General features: G+C 41.3%; 2 protein-coding genes across 2 annotated transcripts in view; one reads left to right on the top strand and one right to left on the bottom strand.

The window, feature by feature from the left end:
* Positions 1-1,966: 1,966 nt before the first annotated feature.
* On the top strand, positions 1,967-19,180 carry mmp16b (matrix metallopeptidase 16b (membrane-inserted)). The gene is made up of 11 exons (XM_061797532.1): positions 1,967-2,393; positions 3,597-3,745; positions 3,895-3,909; positions 5,105-5,221; positions 8,862-9,166; positions 11,840-12,001; positions 12,787-13,004; positions 13,092-13,230; positions 13,878-14,028; positions 15,720-15,835; positions 16,550-19,180. The coding sequence occupies exons 1-11, from the start codon at positions 2,265-2,267 to the stop codon at positions 16,909-16,911; spliced, it is 1,863 nt and encodes a 620-aa protein (XP_061653516.1). The 5' UTR covers positions 1,967-2,264; the 3' UTR covers positions 16,912-19,180.
* ssx2ipa (synovial sarcoma, X breakpoint 2 interacting protein a) overlaps positions 5,817-23,805 on the bottom strand; it is an 84,204-nt gene continuing 66,215 nt past the window's right edge. Inside the window, exon 15 of the transcript XR_009791778.1 lies at positions 5,817-5,829. The gene's annotated coding sequence lies outside the window, so the exon portion shown is untranslated. The remainder of the gene's footprint in view (positions 5,830-23,805) is intronic.

Here is a 23,805-nt window from a genome sequence, read left to right as displayed (position 1 = left end):
TGCCCAAAAGTCAACCACTAACGACCATCAGTCATGCGCTTGTAGCTTCTGAGTTCCCAAGACTAGTGCCAGCCTCTTCCAGTAAACGGCCTGTCCTCTCCCTGTCTCAATATACAATAACCACATGAAATGACAATCAAACGTCGGACCGTCAAGGGGACCGTGAACGCATCATGACATCTTGATGGTGTGAAACGATCCAGCTTCCTTCTGCTCTGTGTGTTCCTTCCAATGCAGTTAAGATCAGGTTCCAGTGTGCTCTGGGGCCCTTTGGGGTTCACAAACGGGCAATGGCTTGCGGGCAAAATGCTGCAGGAAACACCTCCATCGTGTGGCCACTTTGCTGGTTGCAGGCTATTGTACATAGAGAAGCGTCCGCAAACAGAAGGGAGAAAGAATGCTTACGTGCAGAAAAGCAACGATGATGCCCTGGCATTGCCGGAAATCATAAAAGCTCCCTTAGCATCCAATCGGATTGCTCTGATGCAAATATACCACAACATATCACAGCAATCTGTGAATCTCATGCAAATGTGACCGCTAGGTGGCAGTAAAGATGATGGCTATGCTGTTCACGGCCACTAGGGGGGGGGGGGGGGGGCACAGTGACACGATCTCAAGGGATTGCTGTGATATGCTGTGAGCTATTTACCAGCATTATCGTTCTTGAATCGTGTTTTTATTCTGTTTCCGCTAAATTACTACTACTATTACTAATAATAAATCAAAGTTAGATCAATTGCGTGCCTGACAAGAAAAAACTCATTTGAAACATATAATCAGAATAACAATGTTGCATAAAATGCTAAAAATTTGAATAACTTTTTAGTTTAATATTTATTGATCCTGTTCCTAATCTGTTTGACTCTGAGACATATGCTGAAAATTCTGGTTGAAATAATTGGATGTACGTAATTATTATTTTGTTTTTTTTTAAGCAAATCTTTCCAAATTTATATGTCACAATCGTTTTGGTTTGGCTTTTGAAGACGTTTTCTCCATAATTTCACGCATCAGACATTTTCTCGGCTAATCTTGATGGCATTGTTTGACTTTTGAGTTGGAGTTGGGAGTGTTTCCCCTCCCCAAAAACAAGATCAAACTGTCTGACTTCAAGACATCCTTTTCCAGCAATTTTTGGTTTCACTATTAGGAATACACAAATTGAACATGTACATCAGTTGCACACGATGAAATGATATTATTAACATCTGCTATTTGATTATAGTCTAGAAAAAGAAGGGGAAAATTCAAAATCAGTTTACCACATTTTTTTCAGTGTAGGTCAAGTGAAACATTGTAAATTGGATCTTAATATAGTAAAAAAAAAAAAACAATTCTGTGAGGTTTTATGAGCAAAAAATGTACAAATACAGCAGAGCTGCTTTCCTATATGCATTTTCATATTTGATAAACAGTAGCCTGTTAATTGCAAAATTAATACAATGCTATTTTTGCCATATGCATTACAGCTATGCACACGCCACCAGTTTTCATTCAAAGGCTTACCTGCGTGTACTACTCTACCAATTCTGCCTGGCAACGAGAGGCGGGGTAGTCGTGTGACGTCACACGAGCGTTTGTGTTGATCTGCTTACTGTACGTTGCGGCTGCGTTTTCAATAGGTAGAAAAAATCAATGAAAAAAAAATTCAATAGAAAAATAGAAAATGAAAATGGAAAATCAATTAGTGTAGTTTTATGATTTATTAAATTTTCATTATTTTAGTGACTGATAACAAAATAAAAAAAAAGGTTAATAACAACATGGCTGTTGCATTGTTTTAATATGGGAATTGCACCTTTTTTCATGCAATGAAAAGCGTTTTTTAATTTGCAGACGCCGTGCACGTTTTGTCATGCAAGAAATCAAAGCGCAGGCGTGAATGGTGATAAGCGCGTGTGTGTGTGTGTTTGTAGAGGGGGGGGGGGGGGGGGGGGGGGGGTCAGCCAATCTTGCGCAGACTGCCTGCCTGCAACCCCCAGTGCTGCTGCTGGTGCTGCTGCTGCCACCTAAATGGAGCCCGTGATGTAAATACAAGCATGGCGAGGGCAGCGGATGGAACACGCCGCCTCACGTGTGCTTGACATCGGATCATTTCTTCCCGACGTCGACGCGTCTCGCGGACGAAGCGCCTTCACGCCTCCATGCCTTTGACTTGATGCTAAGAGACGCCAAAGCGAGACGCGACGCGAGAGGCTTCTCCCTGAAAAGCGAGACAACAACAACAACAAAATAGAGACTCGGGATTAAAGCGGGTCATTATGACCTTAGTCGCCTCCAGCGCAAGGAAACCATCGGATTGCGTTCAGGCGGCCGCGTTGTGCTTGCATCTCTTGCTTTGGATTGCGTGTGCAGTGTCCGGAGAGGAGCACCAGCACTTCAGCGTCGAGGTAGGATGCACATAAATATATCATCTCATTTATGCACGGCCCTTCCCTGCTGTTTGGCTCCATCCGTGATCGTGCACTCTCCTCCAGCGGACCCCCCCCCCCCACCACACACACAAAAAAAACAATTTTTTTTTAAAGATCCAAATCTGGAGCACCAATTGCAAAACATGGCCACTCAAGGCTCATTTGTGTGTGTGCATGTAATCCAGATATGGTTGCAAGCTTTGTCGGGGCCTGCAATGCATTCATTGATGATGAAAAGGTGATAGGCCTCAGCATCAAGCTGATGGAGCGGATTAGCTATTCACACATGCCAGTTGCATAATGGGATTTGTTAACACCCCCCCCCCCCCCTCATTATTATTTGTTTTAATCATAAATATCATTTCAGGTCAGATCCATAATCCCCCCCCCCCCTTCCCAGATTCCAACATCCCCCGCCCCCCCAAAAAAAATCAATTTTACGCCTCGCTGCCATACATGTGGGAGACGTGTGCCTCGGAATGGACACAGGGAGAAAAAAGCGGGCACACGGCAGCAAAAGGGGATCATAAACAAGGCGGTCGGGAAACGAGGAGGGACGGACAGATTATAGGTGGCATATCGGGGGAACATTTCTGATTGGCCGCCCCCGCGGCGAGGCTGCCGGTTGCCGTGTGAATGGATGCGAGAATTGACGGCAGGGCGGGTGGATGGAGGGATGGAGGGATGGAGGAATGGATGGAGCGGACACCAATAAGATGCATATACAGTATTGTGCTCTGATCCAAAAATGAAGAAGCGTCCTCCTCCGTATCCCGCATGCTCGTGTGTTCCAAAGTGCTGGGGCTCCATTTTGATCTACTTTGGAATTTGTCCCCATTGAAAAGCTACTATTAGTTACATCTATCTATCTATCTATCTATCTATCTATCTATCTATCTATCTATCTATCTATCTATCTATCTATCTATCTATCTATCTATCTATCTAGCTAGCTAGTGAGCTAGTTAGCTGAATGCTAAATGGAATAGACTCCTAATCAATTGGGTATTTATTCATTTATTGCCGTAAATTGCTGGAAAAACGGATTTATTGTTTGTGTATCCAGCTTTACCAGCTACTGTATCTGAAAACAACAAAAGCCATTGGTAGCTAATGACTTTAGCACAATACTGTCTGTCTATCCTATACAAATCAATATGATTTTTTGCCTCTCGTCAGGGATGGCTACAAAGGTACGGCTACCTCCCACGCACAGAACCCAAAATGTCCGTCCTGCGCTCGGCCCAAACCATGCACTCGGCCATCGCCGCCATGCAGCGCACCTACGGCCTCAATGTCACCGGGACGCTGGATGAGAGGACCAAGGAGTGAGTAGACCCACGTGTTGTGGACGTGCAAATGTGTGTGTGTGTGTGAGAATAAGAGAAATGAAAGACATGTTGTCCTCACCCGCCCCTCATCGCGCAGGTGACCCTTTTAACACGTGTCCTTCTTCTCATTTTGCACGATGATGCAGTGATATCACGCTGAGGTGAGACTCGACGCTATTTATTGCCTTCGTCTTGTGTTTGTCACTCATGAGTGGTAGCGTAGTTTGCACAGAACTTGTCATAGCTGGGCACTTGGCGACATGCACAATCATTATTTCGTGAGCGAGCGAGCGAAAAAGAATTGTTGTCACTTGTGATATAATAGCGATAAGGCTGCTTCAGAAATCGCTATTTATATTAAAGATGCAAGCGCACCAAGTGAGCTTTATTGCCATATCCAGGTCTCATACTTATTTATTTTTTTGTAATGTTTTGATCATGGCACAATCATCATTGAAAACTTGCTATCACAATATTGTACTGGAAGTTCCTCTGTTCATCATTACTTTTGATGCAATATCAATTGCATGGAGGCGCACGACACTAAATGCGTTTCATTGTCAGGTTAACATGCTACTTTTTTTGTTTTTTGCAATGTTAAAAAAAAATGCTATTTATATAAAAACACCTTTTAATACATGTCAACATGTATCTGACTTTGTTTTTGATCATGGCACAGTTATTGTATAGTTAAACAATTGTTATTAGGATATTTTGACAATATCGTATTGGGAGTCAGTTACTCTGTGATTCCCACCCCTAAAATTTAGATGCACTACAATAGCGATACAAGTCAAATATTTATATTTTTACTGAAAATGCAGGCATGTCAACATGCATACGTTGTTTTTTTTTTGCAATGTTTTGATCATGGCAAAGTCACTGTATACCATTGCCACCTCGAAAAGAAAGATTGTTATCGCTTGTGATACAAAATCAAAACAGCCGCTTATAAAATGTATGTGTATATTAAATATGCACAGGCACAGAACCATTGTTATCCTGACAATATCGTACTGGGAGTTACGCTGTGATTCCTACTCCTAACTGATAGATATATTGATTGTTATATCTTACATTGATGCCCGTCGATACTGTATTTTAACAAAAGAGTTCTATCGATCTGTATCATCCTTTGTTTTCTCACAATGTTTTTTTGCTCTCGGCACCGTGACTGCACCCCGATGCTATTGTTATTATGTTGCTGCGATAATATCAGGAGTTGAAGTATAATTGCGCATTCGTCGGCAATGGAGTGAATGTCAAGTTCACCTCACACAAAGTGAAGACCTGTCGTATGAATGCCTTGAAGGGTGACCTAAAATCATCTTCTCTTCTCCTTTCGTCTGTTTCCAGTTGGATGCAGAAGCCCCGCTGCGGCGTTCCAGACACGCTCAAGAGTGCTTCGAGGTCACGGAGGCGGAGATACGCGCTGACAGGACAGAAGTGGCAGCGTACGCACATCACCTACAGGTGAGGGGAGGCAAGATGAGGCGGGGGGTGTCAGTTGCCATGGAGACCATTCAGGTTTCGCCGCACTTATCCGTGAAGGAGGAGGAGGAGGAATCATGTGTGCCAGTGAACCCTTTTTTTTTCTCATCAGCACCAATGGTGATCACATGCTCTGTGTTGCCACGGCGACTGCTTCAAAACGTCACATCAGCATCACACTCGCACTAACAAATGATTTAACACATATATTTGTGTCTGTGTGTGTGTGTGTATAAGATCTATTATTCTAGTGACTTTTTGCTTAAACTAATACAACAAACAATTATATGTTTATATGTTTTATGTCCAATCAATGAGATTAGATTGGAGATGTGGGTCAAAGCTGCTGCGGCCACTAGAAAACGCATACCAGTTTAGAATTGTCTCTTGTCCAAGAAGCATTGCCTGATGTGTACCATGCTTTGCTCAAAAGAGCTCTCAGAATACGTACGATTAAGGATCGTTGACTTGTACAGAGCTGGAAAAGGTTACAAAAGTATCGTTAAAAGTCTTTATGTTCCAAGGAGTGGCTTTCCTGTAAAGCTAACTGCAAAAGCACAGTGCAGAATGCTCAGAGGTAAAAACAAAAAAAAACACACAAAAAAAAGAACCCTAGAGTATCAGCTGAAGACTGACAGAAATCAATGGCACATGCCAACATCTCTGGTGTCAAATCTACCATATGTCAAACATTAAGAACAGGGTTCATGGGAGTATACCAAGGAGGAAGCTGTTGCTGTCTAAAAAATGTTTGCTAAATATTTTGTGGAGAGATGAAACCAAAGTTAAATTGTTTGGAACACACAACGCCATGTGTGGAGGAAAAATGGCACAACACAGCACCATAAAAACCTTATCCCAACTCTGAAGCATGGTGGAGGGAGCATCATGGGATGGGCGTGCTTTTCCACCTCAGGGCCTGGACAGCTTGCTATCATCAATGGAAAAATGAATTCACAAGTTTATTAAGACATTTTGTCGAAGAACTTGAGGCCATCTGTCCAACAGTTGAAGATCATAAAGAGGATGGGTGTTGCAACAGGACAATAATCCAAAACACAGAAGCAAATCAACAACGGAATAACTTCTGAAGACCAAAATATGTGTTCAGTAGCGGCCCAGTCAAAGTCCTGAGCTCAACCCGATTAAATGCTGTGGAATGAGATCAAGAGAGCTATTCAAACCAGACATACCAGGAATCTTGCTGAGGTGCAACAAATGTGGAAGGAGGAATGGTCCAAAATTCCCTCTGACCTTTTTGCACATCTGATCTGCATCTACAAGAAATGTTTGGTTGAGGTTATTGCCGCCAAAGGAGGGTCAACCAGTTATTAAATCTAAGAGTTGACTTATTTTCTCCTCACTGTCCTGTGAATGCTTCCACATTATGCTCTTTAAAGATATGAAAACAGATAATTGTTCATGTGATCTCAGTTTCAGCGGATTGTGTGTGTTTAATCGTGTGATTTAGATGAAGATCAGACTCCATTTTATGGCCAATTTGTGCTGAAATGTAAGAAATTCCAGAGGATTCACATTCACTTTGTCCTCTCACTGTGAATAAAGTAATCACTCCCTCCACCTTTAGTCTTTTTTTCCCGTAACTATCATGTACTGTATATATGTACTGTACTTCTACTTAAAGAGTGTGAGTACTTTTGGCACTTTTGTGTGTGTGTGAGTGCGCAGCCATTATGTTCTATTTCGAGCGGACAAAATAGCTAGTGGCTCTCTTTTTGCCAAACAATTTCCACTCTGGTTCCTGACTACAGAATCCCTCATTTCAGCAGAAAATATTCCCGCTCTCATTTTATCTCGTCCACTGATTTTTTTTTTTTTTTTTTTAATGGCTTCTGAGAAGGGGCGATAAACGGGTCCGCGGCGGCGCGGCGGCAAAAAAAATTGACAGGTTTCAGCCGTTGTCGCCGATAATACCGTCAATGTATTCAAATCCTTCCCTCCCCTAATTTGAACTGATGAGAACACTCTTCAAATAGAATGTCAATCAGGGCTGAGCCAGTGACTGCGTGTTATTCATAAAGATGGGAGGCGAGAGAGAAGATTCCCAATTCCTCTCTGCCTGCCAGGCACTGATAAAGAGAGCTGTGTAAAAGTTCAGTGAATGCTGCCAGCCTTGAAATAGTTGTATCAACTTATTTTCTCGCTGGCTAAGTAAAAAAATGTCTCTGTACGCTGACCTGTGGCGGTACAATGGTTTGTCAATGCATTTGGTTTCCATCAAGTTCGCCGTACGGTTTGGAACAATTCATCCGATATCTGTGGGGTTATGGTAATGTGACATCATAGCAGCGCAAATGATAAAGCTTTTCAATATTGACGATGGCATTTGGCCAAGACAAGAGTTAGGCCAAGCCACGGATTTCGTGATTGGGACAAGAGTCATTTTAAAAATGAGTTCAAGACCCACAAATAACTACGTCTTGTAAAGTGAATACATCGAGAAGAGTGTCGTTAAAAGAAAAAAGAAATTGACAAGTATATAAAGTGAGGCTTCATAATCGTGAAAAATCAAGCCATTGTCTCCACTCTCAAACGCAGCGGGTTTTATCCGCTGAATGCGTTGAAACCAACTGTCAATCAAATACCACGACTGGAGATAGCAGTGTATGCGTGCCCTAGGAAGACAATGGTAAAACCAGCTCCATTTGTGAAAATAGTGGAATTTGAAGAGTACAGTTTCTCCCGTAGACAGCTCTCTGGTCTTCATGTTTGCTTAACAGCAAATGCATTTTTGACAGGTGAAACCCAAAGCCAAACACAAGCACTATCTAATGTTTAAGCAATAAATCTAAAAGGCAACACCTGAGCAAGTAGAAACATCCATCAGTCACATGTTCCAATACTTTTGTTCACTTGAAAAGGGTGTGGGTTCAAACAAAAGGTGCTCTGTCCTGAGTTGTTTAACACATCTAGATGTAGTTACCATAAAATAAAAGTTGCGATTCTGAACTTTGGTATCATATTCATCTCCTGATCTGAAACCCAAATGTCTTCAGTATACGAGAAAAACAAAGGAACTGACCTTGCCGTTCCAATACTTTTGGAGGGGACTGTGTATGCTTTTAACACTATTTGAACAATGCTTGCTATGTTAGCAATTACAGTCCCTGCTCTACTAGTAGTTCAATTCAACCAATCAGTAGACTGCTGTATGTCTATAGCGCCACCCTTCAGGTATTAAACCGCTAAAATCGGTATGGCAGGGTGGCAACCAGTTTCAGGGTGTACCCCGCCTCCTGCTCGATGATTGCTGGGATAGGCTCCAGCATTCCCGCGACCCTTGTGAGGATAAGCGGCTCAGAAAATGGATGGGTGCTCCAAACAAGCATGGATCCAATCTTTTTTTCGTCTTTACGTGTTGAAAGGATGCATCATGGTGGAAACAAGCAATTTGAGAAGAAAGGTACCAGGGTTGGCGTTACAGCAATAACATCTGTGGCGTCTGTAGTTTGTGGTCAAAATTCATGAGTTTATTTATGTGAAATTTATTATTTGTGTTAATGAGATTCATAAGAAACACACTATTTTTATATGTGCATTTTGTTTCTGGCTATGCGTGGACATCTCTGTCTTCCCCCCCCCCCCCCCCCTCCCGCCACAGCATAAAAAATGTCACGCCAAAGGTGGGCGCCCGCGAGACCCACGACGCCATCCGCCGGGCGTTCGACGTGTGGCAGGGAGTGACGCCGCTGCGCTTCGAGGCCGTCCCCTACAGCGCCTTGGAGACGGGCCGGCGCGATGTGGACATCACCATCATCTTCGCCTCGGGTTTCCACGGCGACAGCTCGCCCTTCGACGGAGAGGGCGGCTTCCTCGCCCACGCCTACTTCCCTGGGCCCGGCATAGGGGGCGACACCCACTTTGACTCGGATGAGCCTTGGACCCTGGGGAACCCCAACCATGATGGTGAGTGCACGAGCTGGGTGGCGACTTTAAAATACAACCTACTCCCTTGCTATTTGCGAATCAACCTATTCACATTATTTTTATTTTTTTTCACAAGATGGCAGTAAAGCCCTGGAAGTAATAATTGGTGCCAAGGAAGTATGTTCCAGTACTAGATCTTAACTGAGAGACAAACATCTTTGTGTGTCTGGGAGGAGCTAAGTTTAGCCCGGGTTATTAGTGGAGGTTACATGTGCATGTATTGCCATTTATTTTTAAAGGGTCACAATACAAGATCATTTTTGAAATATTGAAGGCTTTTGGGGTCCTAATTTGTGATATATTTCCAGTTCACACTCATAATATAGGCAATTTTAAACATTTGCGTTTTTTTGTTTTTTTTTTGGGTGTTCAACAAGTAGCCAGCAAGCTAACATTTCTTTGATATTTCATTTTTTTTTTTTTTTTACTGAACAGCACGGTGTTGAGGTGGTTAGTTCATCTGCCTCACAATTCTGAGCTTCGGGGTTCGAATGTCGGTTCCGGCCTCAACTCCTGCGTGGAGTTGGCATGTTCTCTCCGTGCTCGCGTGTGCTTTCTGTGTGTACTCTGACTTCCTCCCGCAAACAACAGAAGGGGGGTAATTATTGGGGAAAAATAAAAGAAATGCTGAGTGTGGGATGCTGAATTTGATGTCGACAAGGGAAGAGCGAGCATAGAAAGAAAAAAAAAAGAGAACAAGAAAACAACAGAACAAAAGTGAGCGTCTCAGGAAGACAAAGACATTATGACAGCAGGAGATGGTCCGGCAGGATAGAATGTCTTAAAGAGAATAAAAACAAAACAGTATGCGGAAACGTTTTTCATCATCGGTAGGGTAGGGCTGTACTTTGTAAAGACGCATCGGCCCCTCTGTCACTTGTTTTTTTTTTTATCCTGCGAATGACAGGAGGGAAACAACAGCTATTTGTTGTGCAGGCCTGCAGAACAGTATTAACTTTTCAGAAGTGTAACACTTTGTAATGATTGTATGAGTTGTTTTTTGTACGGAGGAGTATTAGACCCACCCTGGAACAAAAAAATAATACGGGAAAAAGTCAGGTTTTATGGGGGGGAATAAAGTCATGTTTTAGAAACAAAGGCATAATATTATGATGCTAAAGTTGTATTTTTATGATATTAAAGTCATAATTTTCAAGAAAAAATTCTTTTTCTTTTTCTTCTCTTTTTTTTTTTAAACAAGGAAAGTCTGTTTTTCCATTAAAAAAACAACGACACAGTTACTTAGTTTGGCACTGCGACCTTGCAGGTGGACATCAAACACGCTGAGTTGTTGTTTTTTTGTTTTGTTTTTAAATCTCACGAAAGCATCACCTTCGATTTCAGACGCTTTATAGTTTGCCTGCGTAACCTGCGTTTTATTGTTCGCTGTTGCCTCGAGATAGCAGCTGGGATTATCACCTTCTGCATTTCACATAATGTTCAGATCATGTACACAGCTATTTCTAAATACAAATGTTCTCAATGTTTTGGTCCAGTGTGCATATTATGTAAAATTGACATTTGTATGCAAATATTTGGTTCTCTGGAATTCCTGCCCATCCATCAACTGTGAAGTTAAAGTAAATGTTTTGTGAACTAAGTACATTTCCCCCAAAATTTGCTGGATTGTTCAGCTAGTTTACATCGCGGTGCCCCCAACACAGAGTGACTTGGCAACTAGGCTGGTTGAAGATCCGCCATTTTCCAAGCGGGCACAAAACTAAAGGTATATTTGTTTTTGGCGACGCATCAGCACGATAACTGACAAGTGTAATTTGACAACTTGATGCTGCGTCCATGAGTGAAAGCACAAAACACAAAAAGGGACGGAGCCCACCCGCAAATAGGAAACCGCGACTAATTGACGCCCCAATACATTTTTTTTTTTTTTTTTTTTTTTAAAGAATTGCCTATATTAAAACATCAATAAACCACAAATTATGATCCCAAGACACTTTATACATCAATGCTAACTCATATTACATACAACATTAGCGTTCAAAATAAATGGTCAGTACAGTGAAAGCGTTCTTGCGTCATCCTGCTACAAGCCGTCCAATCGATAACTCAATTCCGTGTCGACTCCTCTTACGAGGCACGGCGGACGCGTTGGCTTGTTCGGACTAACATCGCGCACTTACAAAGTGTACTGTTTATCTCGCGCACTCACACGCTCGCGTTGTCGTGTTGTCTGTGTGTGTGTGTGTGTGTGTGTGTGTGTATGACATATTATCATAAATTGTCATTCGCAGTGACAGGAGGAACACACTGACCCAATTCGGGTAATTATGGGCCTACAGTCGCACCATCCCTCGTCGTGTTTGCACCTTCAAACCACACTTTTTTTTTCCTCTGTTGTGAAAAACAACAACAAAAGAATCCAACACGACGCAAGCTGTGAACGCGTTTGTGTTCATCCAGGCGGACACAAGTCGGCTTGAGGGCTTTCCATAATACATCAAATAAAGGATGGGTTTGATAGCATACAACAGAGAGACTCATTCATTTGTGATTCTGATTCGGGGTCACCGAAAGCTTCCACGGGCATTCAAAATGATGTGACTCATACAATGTAGAGTGTTAAACCTTTCCGTCCTTCTTTCTAAATGTATAATCGATCCAGCAGTTTGTCCTCGTTCCCCCCGTCTCTAGGGAACGACCTGTTCTTGGTCGCCGTTCACGAGCTGGGCCACGCCCTCGGCCTGGAGCACTCCAATGATCCCACTGCCATCATGGCTCCTTTCTACCAGTACATGGACACGGAGAACTTTAAACTACCTCACGACGACCTGCAGGGCATCCAGAAGATCTACGGTAACAATTTAGTTTGAATGAAAACATTTGAGGAACGCTGCCTGGATGTATTTCGCCCGCATATAAGGAGAAAATAAATTAATGTGTGGCTAATATTATTCTCAATTTTATTGCACATATTAATAAATGACAAGACCTCTTCCAAACTGTTTCTCTTTTAATTTAATTTCATTTAATTTTTGTGATATACCTCAAAGCTATTTTACAATAGTTGAAAAACCTGTATTTGAATATGACTATAATATAAAATAATTGAAATAATGTGTTTAATACATATATTATAGTATTTAATGTAAGCTAATTTATTCAAATAAATCTGGACTATTATTACGTTTTGATGTATTTCTTTTTTAATACTTTGTATACTTTTTCAATTCTTAGTACTTTTATTATTAGTGCTTTATGTGAAGTTTTCCAATTATTTCAGTTTTTAATTTAGTTTTGATTTGTTTATTTTTTGAAACTGTATAATTGGTTATTATCATAGACAAAGCAGTATGACAAAATAAAATTCCTTAGATAAATCAATAAATAAGTAGATATATAAATAAATGAGATCGTATTTAAATACATAAATTGTATAATGTTATCGTGATGAAATGTTATAATTTTTTATACTTATATTTATTATTTTTAAATATTTAAAACTGTATTTTAAAGATTGCATTTTTTTGTTTTCAATTTCGAGTACCTTTATTGATCGATTGATTGATTTATATATCTGTAATTTAATAGCATTCAGAGCAAAACCCAAATTCCTTTCCAACTGTTTTTTTTTTCTTTAGGTCCACCCGACAGAGCCCCGCAGCCGACCAGGCCTCCGCCCACGGCGCCCCCCCCTCGCTTCCACCTCCCCTCGGACCCCCGCAAGCACGACCGCCACGCCAGGCCACATCGCCCTCCGCAGGGGGCCAAGCCGTCCAACCCCAACTCCAAGCCCAACATCTGCGACGGCGGCTTCAACACGCTGGCCATCCTGCGCCAGGAACTCTTTGTCTTCAAGGTAAAAGCAGCGCAGCGATGAGCGACGCTGATGACGATCAGAATGATGATGATGACGATGATGATTATCCAAATGTTTTGGCCGTAGGACCAATGGTTTTGGAGGGTGCGGGACAACTCTGTGGTCCCTGGATACCCCATGCAGATCAATTACTTCTGGAAAGGCTTGCCTGCCAAAATTGACACCGTCTATGAAAACAGCGAAGGAAAATTTGTATTTTTCAAAGGTAATAAAAGACTACTGATTGATTTTAATCAACCGCGGACAAATGGTGGTCTCAGTGTGCCACAAAAGAAAAAAAGTGTCAGTAAAGCAAAGTTTTACGGTTTGGTTAAATACACACTTTGTAATTCTGTTTAATTTATGTATAGTTTCAACTTTCAACTTTCAAATTTTCGCTCGCCGGTACGAGCAAAAAAATAAATACATTTCAAAATCGGCCCAACGGCAGCTCGTCGCTGGGAAAATTCGCAAAATCGGCTCACTCGTATCTCAAGGGACCACTGCACAGCACCATCTGGTGGAGTTCTGCACTGCGAAGAAGCCTTTTCGACTTTGAGACATTTCACGCTACTGTTGCGTGCAAGTGTCATGGCCGTGAACATGCGCTAATGTTCCGTAGATGTGTAAAACAAAAAAAATTGGAAAAAAGAATGGAAAAATGCGCATCACTTACCGAACATAACACTTGCAGGTCTAGCACAGTCGCACATCCATCAGGCAGATTAACATGACATCTGTCGCCCAGTTGGATCAGAGCGTGCATTTATTCAGTCTACGCATGCATGCATGCATGCATCGGCTCGAACGAGGTCATATTCATAGCGGCGACAATGACGAGGTGTCAATAACCTTTGCCACCGTCGTCCTCAGGTAACCGCTTCTGGGTGTTCAAGGACACCACTCTGCAGCCGTCATACCCTCAGGACATCTCGCTGTTCGGCAGCGGCATGCCCACGCAGAGCATTGAGACGGCCGTGTGGTGGGAGGACGTGGCCAAGACTTACTTCTTCAAAGGAGACAGGTCTGAGTCATGCAAGGGGGTGGAAATGGGGACATTTGTCCAGCTTGCTTTACAGGACATATTTGGTCAATTCAGAAATGTTTATTTAGGAGCCCAAAATGAGCTCTTTGTTACATTTTCTATTCAATTCTCATGATTTTTTTTTTTTTTTTTTTTTCCCCCCCCAAAACGTCCACCAATGTACATAATCAAAAACAAATTTGTGAGTTACTGGCAATGAACTGGTAATTCTGAATATAAAACCAACAATTAAACCATTATTTTTTTTATACTATTTCCTACTAGATTTATCAATTAAAAATATTCTTTGGCTTAACAGTAAAATAAAAATTAAACAACACTATTTATGAGGCAAAAAAAATATTTTTTTGTTCAAAGATCCACTAAACTTCACGAGCGATGTCAAACAACAACAAATTTGCAGCTTCGGCTGGTCGCAACTTTATATAAAATACAAAAACAAACCAAAACATTATCCGACTAGAAGCCACGATAGACTTTTGTATGACTATTTCCTGCTAAATTTGTAATAAATAAACAATCCTCATTCTTTTTGTTTGTTTGTGTTTGTTGCCGTTTGATATTTAGTTTTTCCTTAACGGCTGGAAAATTCTTGTTAAAAGGTCGACTGCGAGAGATGTTAGGTTGCGTTCGGAGAATCTGTGGCGAGCGCACAAGGATTTGTGACTATCGAATGAGTTTAACGTTTAGGATCGTCTGCCCTGACTATCTTCTGAGAAAATGGGCGCGGGAAAATCCCTCTTGATACACCTCACGCTGCAGGATCATCGCCGCAGATAATCTATACGAGACGGCCGATAAGCCCTGCGCCGACTCTGATTGCAAGTGACGAAAAATGCTCAGATTAGGCCCAATTATGGATATGTGGGCACCCTGCTTAATTGTTCCCTTTTCACATCACTATCAGTCTGCGGCTCGGCTGAAGAATTCCTCAGCATGTGCATCAGGTTCTCCCGGAGGTACGCTTCTCCCTTGGAGTTGAACACGAACGGCGGCGAGTTGCCTTCCGAAATGTGAATGTCAGAGCTCGCCAGCACGGCGGTCTAACATGTTTGTGGAGCCGTCACCATAAATCATCTCCGGTGTGGGTCAACTAGAGGGAAGAGACAAATTGCTTTGTCACGATTATTGTTGCGGCGGCCACACTGCGTCCAACTTTTATTTATCTGCTCACACGTGACGGGATGACGTTACCATATCAGTCTTTGCTGGTGTCTGCTGCTTCTTTTGATCACATGTCCTGATGTATAATTATTTGATTTGACGAGTGTAAAACCAAGCTTGCAAATCAATTTTGCCATGCCAAAATCGACTCTTGATATGTGGCGCCGCGGTCTGCTCCACATACCATACGCTGCACTGTATTTTATCTTATTCGATTTTATTTATTTTACCGCAAAAACATGGCACGCTTGTCAAGGAAGAAGCAGATGGCTGCGAAGAATAGAAAACCGGGGAGATTCTGGCATATTTACATGCAAATGTTCATGAATATAGACTGTCCCTTTTTAAATAAACAAAATAAAAATGCAGTTGAAAATATTTATACTGTATCTACTGCAGTGGTACCTACCGCCCATTATTCAGGATCTCAGTAAATCAGGCCTGTAGTATAAAGAGATGAAACCGTGTGCTTGTATTGAGTGTTGTGTTTGCGTGCCTTTTCCCAGATACTGGCGGTACAATGAAGACATGAGAACCATGGATCCAGGTTATCCCAAGCCCATCACCATCTGGAAGGGCATCCCCGACTCTCCGCAGGGGGCCTTTGTGGACAAAGCCAACGGTACCGTGGCCGGCTCAACTCTGTGCCGTAAATCCCATTAAAGAGAGATCGGAGCGGCGTACGGTCGCCGCCGCCGCCGTCGTTTCAAAGCCGCTTTGAGAGCGCGACGGCAACCGCCCGCCATTAAGCTGCTTGGCTTCTTTGCACTGAAGTCAACAAAGACACTGCGGCATCAGCGTGTGATTATTGCGCGTCTTGTAAGCTTTGACCGGACGTGGCCCGTCGACAACAACTAGTTTACGACAGCATAACCGTAGTGGGAACATCCATTTTTGAAATGGACACTGAACGTCTCACGATGAGGCGGCACAACGATGTGATTCCCTGAAGCCAATCAGCAAAAATAAACAGATTTGATGTGTCATTTTTACAAATTGGATTGGATTTTTAATTAAATTTACCCGCCCCAAAAGACGGTAACGGAAATAGAAATAGTCCGTGTTATAGATCTGTAACTATAATACTGTAAATATTGTAATTGCAACACATTTTAAGTGATTAGTTCCGTTTTTTTGGGTGTTTTTTTTTCAAATTTCTGAAAACAGTCCTTATGACTTGACAGTATCACGTTTGTAAAAAAGATCTGTGAAAAAAGTCAGCTGTCTTAGGTCACATCTTTGTGCCTCTAATTGAATTTACAAAAAAACAAACAAACAAACAAACAAAAAGCGTGTTCGAGGAAAACCTAAATAACTGCTCCCTCTGTCTGTCCAGGTTTCACGTACTTTTACAAGGGTAAGGAGTACTGGAAGTTCAACAACCAGCTGCTCCGCGTGGAGCCGGGCTACCCGCGCTCCATCCTGCGCGACTTCATGGGCTGCGACGGCCTCCCCCCGGACCCCGACTGGGACTGGAGCCCGCCGGCGGCCGAGGAGCGCCACTACGACAGCGGCGACGCCGACGTGGTCATCAAACTGGACAGCGCGGGCGGCACGGAGAAGGCGGTGGCCATCGCCATCCCTTGCGTCCTGGCGCTGTGCATGATGGTCCTGCTGTACACCGTGTTCCAGTTCCGCCGGAAGAGCACGCAGCGCCACATACTGTACTGCAAGCGCTCCATGCAGGAGTGGGTGTGAGCTCGGATGGAAAGGTCTCAAAATTGCCGCGTTCCGTGATGCCCGGCAGAACTGCACAAAAAGGAGACTGAAGGCAGTGAGGGAGCCATATCTCATAAGTCCTGTGTATTTATCTACTTGGACTCTTTTCTCTAACAAACTCAATGGAGCGAGTGCGACTTAAGCTCCTGTATGTAAGTGGACCTTTTTTTTTTTTTTTTTTTTTTTTTTTGTTTTTTTTTGTCCTTCCTCCTGTCTGCACACTTGCTTGAAGAAACCCCCCCGAGCACCGACCAATTAGATTTAAGCTTTTGTTCTCAATGAAATCACCCTGAGCTGTGCTTTTTTTTTTTAAAAAAAAACAAACAAACAAACAAACAAAAAAAATAACATTAAATTGTATGACAGACTGACACACCCACACACACGCGCGTGCAAATAGTGTGGCCCTTTTCTTCCAAAGTGGATCTTTTTCCTCACTTTTTGGTCACACATTCTGATTTTTTTTTTTCCCATATTTTGTGAAGATAGCAGGCAGCGTATAACGTGAGGTTAAAAAAACCAACAACAACAACAACAACAACAAAACCATTAACTTCAACCAGCTTGGGACATTTTTATGTTTTTATTTTGTATTGTTCATAAGCAAACACTCAAAGAAATGGTCTCGTAGCTGACAACTGGAATTCTTTGAAAATTCAGCCCCAAAAGCCAGTTTCACTCACTAATGTGACATTGTGTGGACATGTTTATCACGAGTAGACGCACACACACACACAAAAAAAACCTCAAGAACCTACGCCCCAAAACACACCAAAGTCAGAAGACGAACGCAGTTCTGTGTCAAAGTTAGTTTGGCATTGCAGAAGTCAAACGCCCCCAACCCTCGCTAACCCAAAGCCTAATCCTAACCGTTTCTAAACATTTCTGTGGAATTGAGCTTGGTTTTAGCCCCTTTTGTTCTGTTGCGTCCATCAACAGCTGCATTTCGTTCATCTTAAACGGCTTTGCTAATCCATTTTGATATTGTTTCGTGTTTTGGGTGTAGCACATGGGAATGGGGAAGAACGCAAAAGAGGACAAAAAGCCACCACGGGAAGGATGTTTTCTGTGAAAAGGATCATTGCGCCTCAAGATACGACGTGCATGTCAATCGAGTGGGACGAAAAAAAATGCAAATGACGTAGTTTTATTAAAAACAAAACAACTGAGATGAATAACAATAAAAACAATTGCTAACAATAGAAAGAAACAAATCTTGTGTAACTACTACCACTGCTTGCATTAATGAATATATTTCTAGAAATAAAGCTCCTCTAACAAATATTTCATATATTCTGTGCCATTATATATCTAAAATCAAATAGTTACACGCTAGACAATGTCTAACCAAAGTACGATTAAATGATATTTAAGATGATTTGAGCAGCTTCCGACAAATATGTATCATAAATGCAGACTTCGCAGCTTAGTGGGACTTTGATGGAACTTTTGAATGTGTGCTTGTTCAACTTGAAACAGCCTCCGCCGCTCAGTAAAAAGTGTGCCAATCTTTCATTTCAAATTGGTGGAGCTTTCGCATCATCATTTTGGTGGCAAAAGAGGTTGGCGGCAGCTGGGGTAAATGGTCCTAATTGCTGTACAGTTTTTTTGTTTTTTTTTAAGAAAGCAGACCCGACCACCATCTGCGACGGTGTTCGGGTTATCGCTCTTGTCAGTCGTCGCATTTGAAAGTCATTTAAAGTGAACGTGTGTGCGTGTAATGAACTGTGGATTTGTGGGTGCAATAAGGCCAGGCGGGACTGTATTGAGTACCGAGTTTATCGTTAGAGACACAGAAGTGCGTTTGAAGCTGTTATTTGATCTCCTGGACTTCCAATTGCATTCATCTGTTTTATTTATTTATTTTTTTTATTTTTTTTGGGAGAAAAAGACCAATTACAAGCTTTTCAAACTGTTCTGTTTTTTTTTTTTTTTGCTCTGCCTTTCATCCAACTTTGTGCTGCTAAGCATTTAGGGCTAAGACAGGAAGTAGTGATGCAACTAAAGGAAGTTTCGAAGTTTTCTTTTGTTTTGTTTGTTTGTTTTTACTCCCGACACGTCTGAGGCCTCGTGTAATAGCACTAAACTTATACTATTGCGTATATAATGTACATAAAGTGGAGGATGCTGTCTGATTGAAAGATTTTTTTTTTTAAATCCATCTACTACTTCATGGGTAAAGACATGCTGTGTGTTATAAATAATAAAAAAAAAAAAAAAAATAAAAAAAAAGCAAGTGCATAATGAACGAGTGAGTGAGCCCCTCATTGTGTCACATTGCATGATTAGAATTTCTTTTATTATTTTTTGTAGAAACAAGAAACTGTAGTACAGAGTAGAAATAACACACGGAGTCAAAAAAAAAACAAAAAAATAGCGCATGAATCAGAAAATGTACGTGTAATGCATACACAATGTCATATGATGAATGCCATCTCACCTCTCGGCAGTTATTCACGATACTTGCCACTGTGCAAAATAGAAATATAAAACAACATCTAAACGCGTTTCAGGCTTTGCAGTCGGCGACTCCGTAGCCCAGGCGAGCCCATTCGTCGGTCAATCTTAATGAAGTGCGCTTTTATTTGAAATATTGCGATAAGTGTATTTGAAAACACACGCTTATTGCGAGCTCACCTGACAGCACGTTGTAGAGGTCGCGGTAGTTGACACCGTGGTCCATAACAGCGGTGAAGCCGAGAGATTCGGACTGCGCCTGGTGGATGAAATTAACGTCAACTCGTTGAAATGCACTCGATCGTAACATGTCAAGGAGGGAAAATGCAATATTTTGAGCAAGAAAGGTGATGATTTGTCTGTTTTCAGAGCTCAGGCCCAGGAACATTTGGGAGAATGATGCATGAGGTTAATTGATCATTTGGGCCTGATTGCTGCTCATCATTGCCCCCCCCCCCCATCAACCTCTGCCACGTTGCCGCTCGCGCATTAACTCCAGGGTCAGCTGAGTCGGACGTGATCAGGAATAACACAATTTTGCACTTGTTGTCCACATGCTCACTGTGACCCGCATCCAGTAACATATGACTGCTTTTATCACAACTCCTCGTGTGGTTATCAATTCAGAGTCATAATTCTCTTTATTGGCCAAGCAAACACGAAAATGTGTGTCGTTCGACTCATTTGACTAAATTTAACACCTGGTGGTTTAGTTTATTATGTATGTATGTATTTATTTATGTATTCACTCATACATTCATTCATTTATTGCCGGGCTAAATCACATGGTTCAATAACCTTGCAGTGAGGTGTGTGGAATCCATTTTGGCTCAAATTGACAATGGTGCCCTAAAGTATAAAAAACATTTATTTTTTGAAATCATTATGATAAGATTAATAATACATTTTAAAAAACAAATGCGTCCATTAAAAGTTTAAATAAGCAATAAAAAAAAAAATTTCCAAGTCACCAGAAATGCTGCCTTGCCACAAAGTCATACATTTACATAACATTTTACAAAGTCATACATTTACATAACAAATGAAAATTAATACATGAAAAATAAATTCCTATGTTTTTGAAGAAAAAAATAAAATATTTAAGTAACCAAAAAAGGTTCGATGCCCTAAAAAAATAAAACATTAAAAATAAAATCCATTCATAAAAATGAATAAATTACAATAAATATATTGTAAGTTACCAAAAATGGTTGTTCGCGCTCTAAAATGATATATTTAAAAAAAAGTATCAATAATAATCTAATTAAAAATACATACACACATACAGTGCCACCAGAAAGTATTCACACCCCTTTTGCTGTTACAGAATTATCCTAAAGCTGATTTGAGTGCAGTTTTCTTTTTCTTCTTCATAAAATATCCCATAAATGACAAAGTAAAGAAATTTGGGGCAAATGTAAACATTACAGGTACATAAGTATTCACCTCCTTGTCTTAATATTTTCTTGAAGCACCTTTAGCAGCAAGCGCAGCCTCAAGCCTTCTTGGGTATGCCTCTACGAGCTCGGCACCTGCTTTGGGGCATTTTTTTTCACCCATTCTTCTCTGCAGATCCTCTCAAGGTCAGACAGGTTGGATGGGCTGAGAATCCTTAAGGTGCCTTGTGGCAAACTCCAAGCGTGCTGCCATATTCCTTTTAGTGAGAAGTGGCTTCCGTCTGGCCACTCTACCATAAAGGCCTGATTGGCGGAGAACGTTAGCAATGGTTGACCTTCTGGACGGTTCTCCCGTCTCCGCAAGGGAACACTGGCGCTCCGCCTTAGTGACCATAAGGTTCTTGTTCACCTCTCTGACCGAGGCCCTTCTTCCCCGGTTACTCAGCTCGGTCGGACGGCCAAATCGAAGAAGGGTCTCGGTGGCTCCAAACTTCTTCCATTTCCAAATAATCAAACCCAAAGTGCTTTTCGGGAGCTTCGATGCTGCTGACATTTTTTTGTATCCTTCCCCAGATTTGTGCCTTGACACAATCCGGTCTCGAAGGTCTGCAGGCAATTCCTTAGACTTCATTTCTTGCTTTGTGCTCGGATATGCACTGGCAACTATGAGACCTTATATAGACAGGTGTGCCAGCACAAATGTTCTTCTTCTGTAGGGGGTCTATTGGCGGTTAGCAAACTAGTTTAATGGTATATTACTTCCACCAATGCAATATATGCGCAACTTACTAAGGTAAAAGTATTTCCTCTTCGCTCGAGTGAAAGCGCCTGCAGGAACTTTAAACGTCTACAATGTCTTTTTTTTTTCAATCACCACAGAGCCAGCAAAGATGACAATATTCAATCTTTATGCTTTGTTCATGTTTACAAATATACAACCCCAATTCCAATGAAGTTGGGACGTTGTGTTAAACAGAAATAAAAACACAATACAATGATTTGCAAATCACGTTCAACCTATATTTAATTTAATACACTACAAAGACAAGATATTTAATGTTCAAACTGATAAATTTGATTGTTTTTAGCAAATAATCATTAACTTAGAATTTTACGGCTGCAGCACGTTCCAAAAAAGCTGGGACAGGGTCATGTTTACCACTGTGTTACATCACCTTTTCTTTTAACAACATTCAATAAACGTTTGGGAACTGAGCACACAAATTGTTGAAGCTTTCTAGGTGGAATTCTTTCCCATTCTTGCTTGATGTACAGCTTCAGCTGTTCAACAGTCCGGGGTCTCCGTTGTCGTATTTGACGCTTCATAATGCGCCACACATCAATGGGAGACAGGTCTGGACTGCAGGCAGGCCAGTCTAGTACCCGCACTCTTTTACTACGAAGCCACGCTGTTGTAACACGTGCAGAATGTGGTTTGGCATTGTCTTGCTGAAATAAGCAGGGGCGTCCATGAAAAAGACGTTGCTTGGATGGCAGCATGTTTCTCCAAAACCTGTATGTACCTTTCAGCATTAATGGTGCAGCCATAAAATTCTAAGTGAATGATTATTTGCTAAAAACAATAAAGTCTATCAGTTTGAACATTAAATATCTTGTCTTTGTAGTGTATTCAATTAAATATAGGTTGAACGTGATTTGCAAATCATTGTATTGTGTTTTTATTTATGTTTAACACAACATCCCAACTTCATTGGAATTGGGGTTGTAAATTATATATTTATTTAACTTTTGTCCTAAGACAACATTTCAGCAAATTTGGCTTCACGCAATCATGTCATCAATCCAAGTTATGCTCGTTAGCATATCATAAACAAAACAGGAAGTCAGCAATCCCTTCTTCCGCATTGGTCATGTGACGTTCGGCATGTAGCGAATTGATATTGTCCTTCCACTGCAATATGAAACGATGGTTGGTGGCTGTTGTGGAGTCTGCTGCCGCCATCTAGTTGTGGGGGTCTGAAGCGCACGACATAAATTCGTAAGTTAAGGCACTTGTACCTCAAGGCACCACTGTATTTCATTTTGTGTGTGTGTGTGGAACCTTGCGTGTTCCCATTTCTTTTGACTATTTGCAGTGACTGGCTAGCGGACCAGGCTTCATGGAGATGACCAACGAGTGGGCTTGCCTGGGGTATGCACTCGCCACCTAAAAGAAATAAAGAAAAACAAAGCAATTCAAAACTTTTTTTTGTCTGTATGTGTGTGTATTCTGAATTTCAAGCATTAAAATGATCCTTTCTCTGCATTCTACATTTGACATTTGGTGACGCGTCTTGTGTCAGAAATGGTTCCAATGTAAAAAAATAATAATAAAATAAAATACAATTTGATGGAAATGATGAATTATTAATAAAATAATCAACCATCTGGCTAACGAAAAAGGTGCTTTGTCTGGCGTTTGTCTGCCAGAGTGTCTTTCATGGCCAAGCAAACCTATGAAAAAAAAAGAAAAAAGAATGCTGCTTGATGACATAATATAATGAATACTATTTCTATTTTATCATTTAAATTAAGTTTTCATTTTGAAGTTTTAAAAAGAACATCTGAACGTTGGGATTTATTTGGGATTAATCAGAGGCACTTTAATTGTGGCAGATGTGTGCTGACTCCCATTGAACGAGTTTGAATGGGATTGATTGATTCCGAACGCAGCCACAACCCCAGTTATAAGAGGGTGTGCACACTTGTGCAACCGCATTATCTTGGTTGCTTATTGTTTTTCTTCATCTCTCAAATATTCCTTTTTTAAATTGAGTTTTAAAGGTCATAGGTCACATGAATGGTAGACAAAGTTTGGAAATGAAATATCTTGGTCTCATTTTTTCAAACATTTTGTACAGAGGTGTACGGACTTTTGCTATCCACTGTAAATCAAAGCATGTGGAACATTTTCGCTGATGTCACAGTTATGCACACCACGGTGATTACATGGAACGGGAAAAACTCCCAGTTGATAGTTTTTGTTTGAAATATCTTCCGTTATCTTTTGTGACGCCGG

This window comes from Phyllopteryx taeniolatus, chromosome 14 (assembly GCF_024500385.1).
Source record: "Phyllopteryx taeniolatus isolate TA_2022b chromosome 14, UOR_Ptae_1.2, whole genome shotgun sequence".
NCBI lineage: Eukaryota > Metazoa > Chordata > Actinopteri > Syngnathiformes > Syngnathidae > Phyllopteryx > Phyllopteryx taeniolatus.
This window is presented reverse-complemented; position numbering and strand designations above follow the sequence as displayed.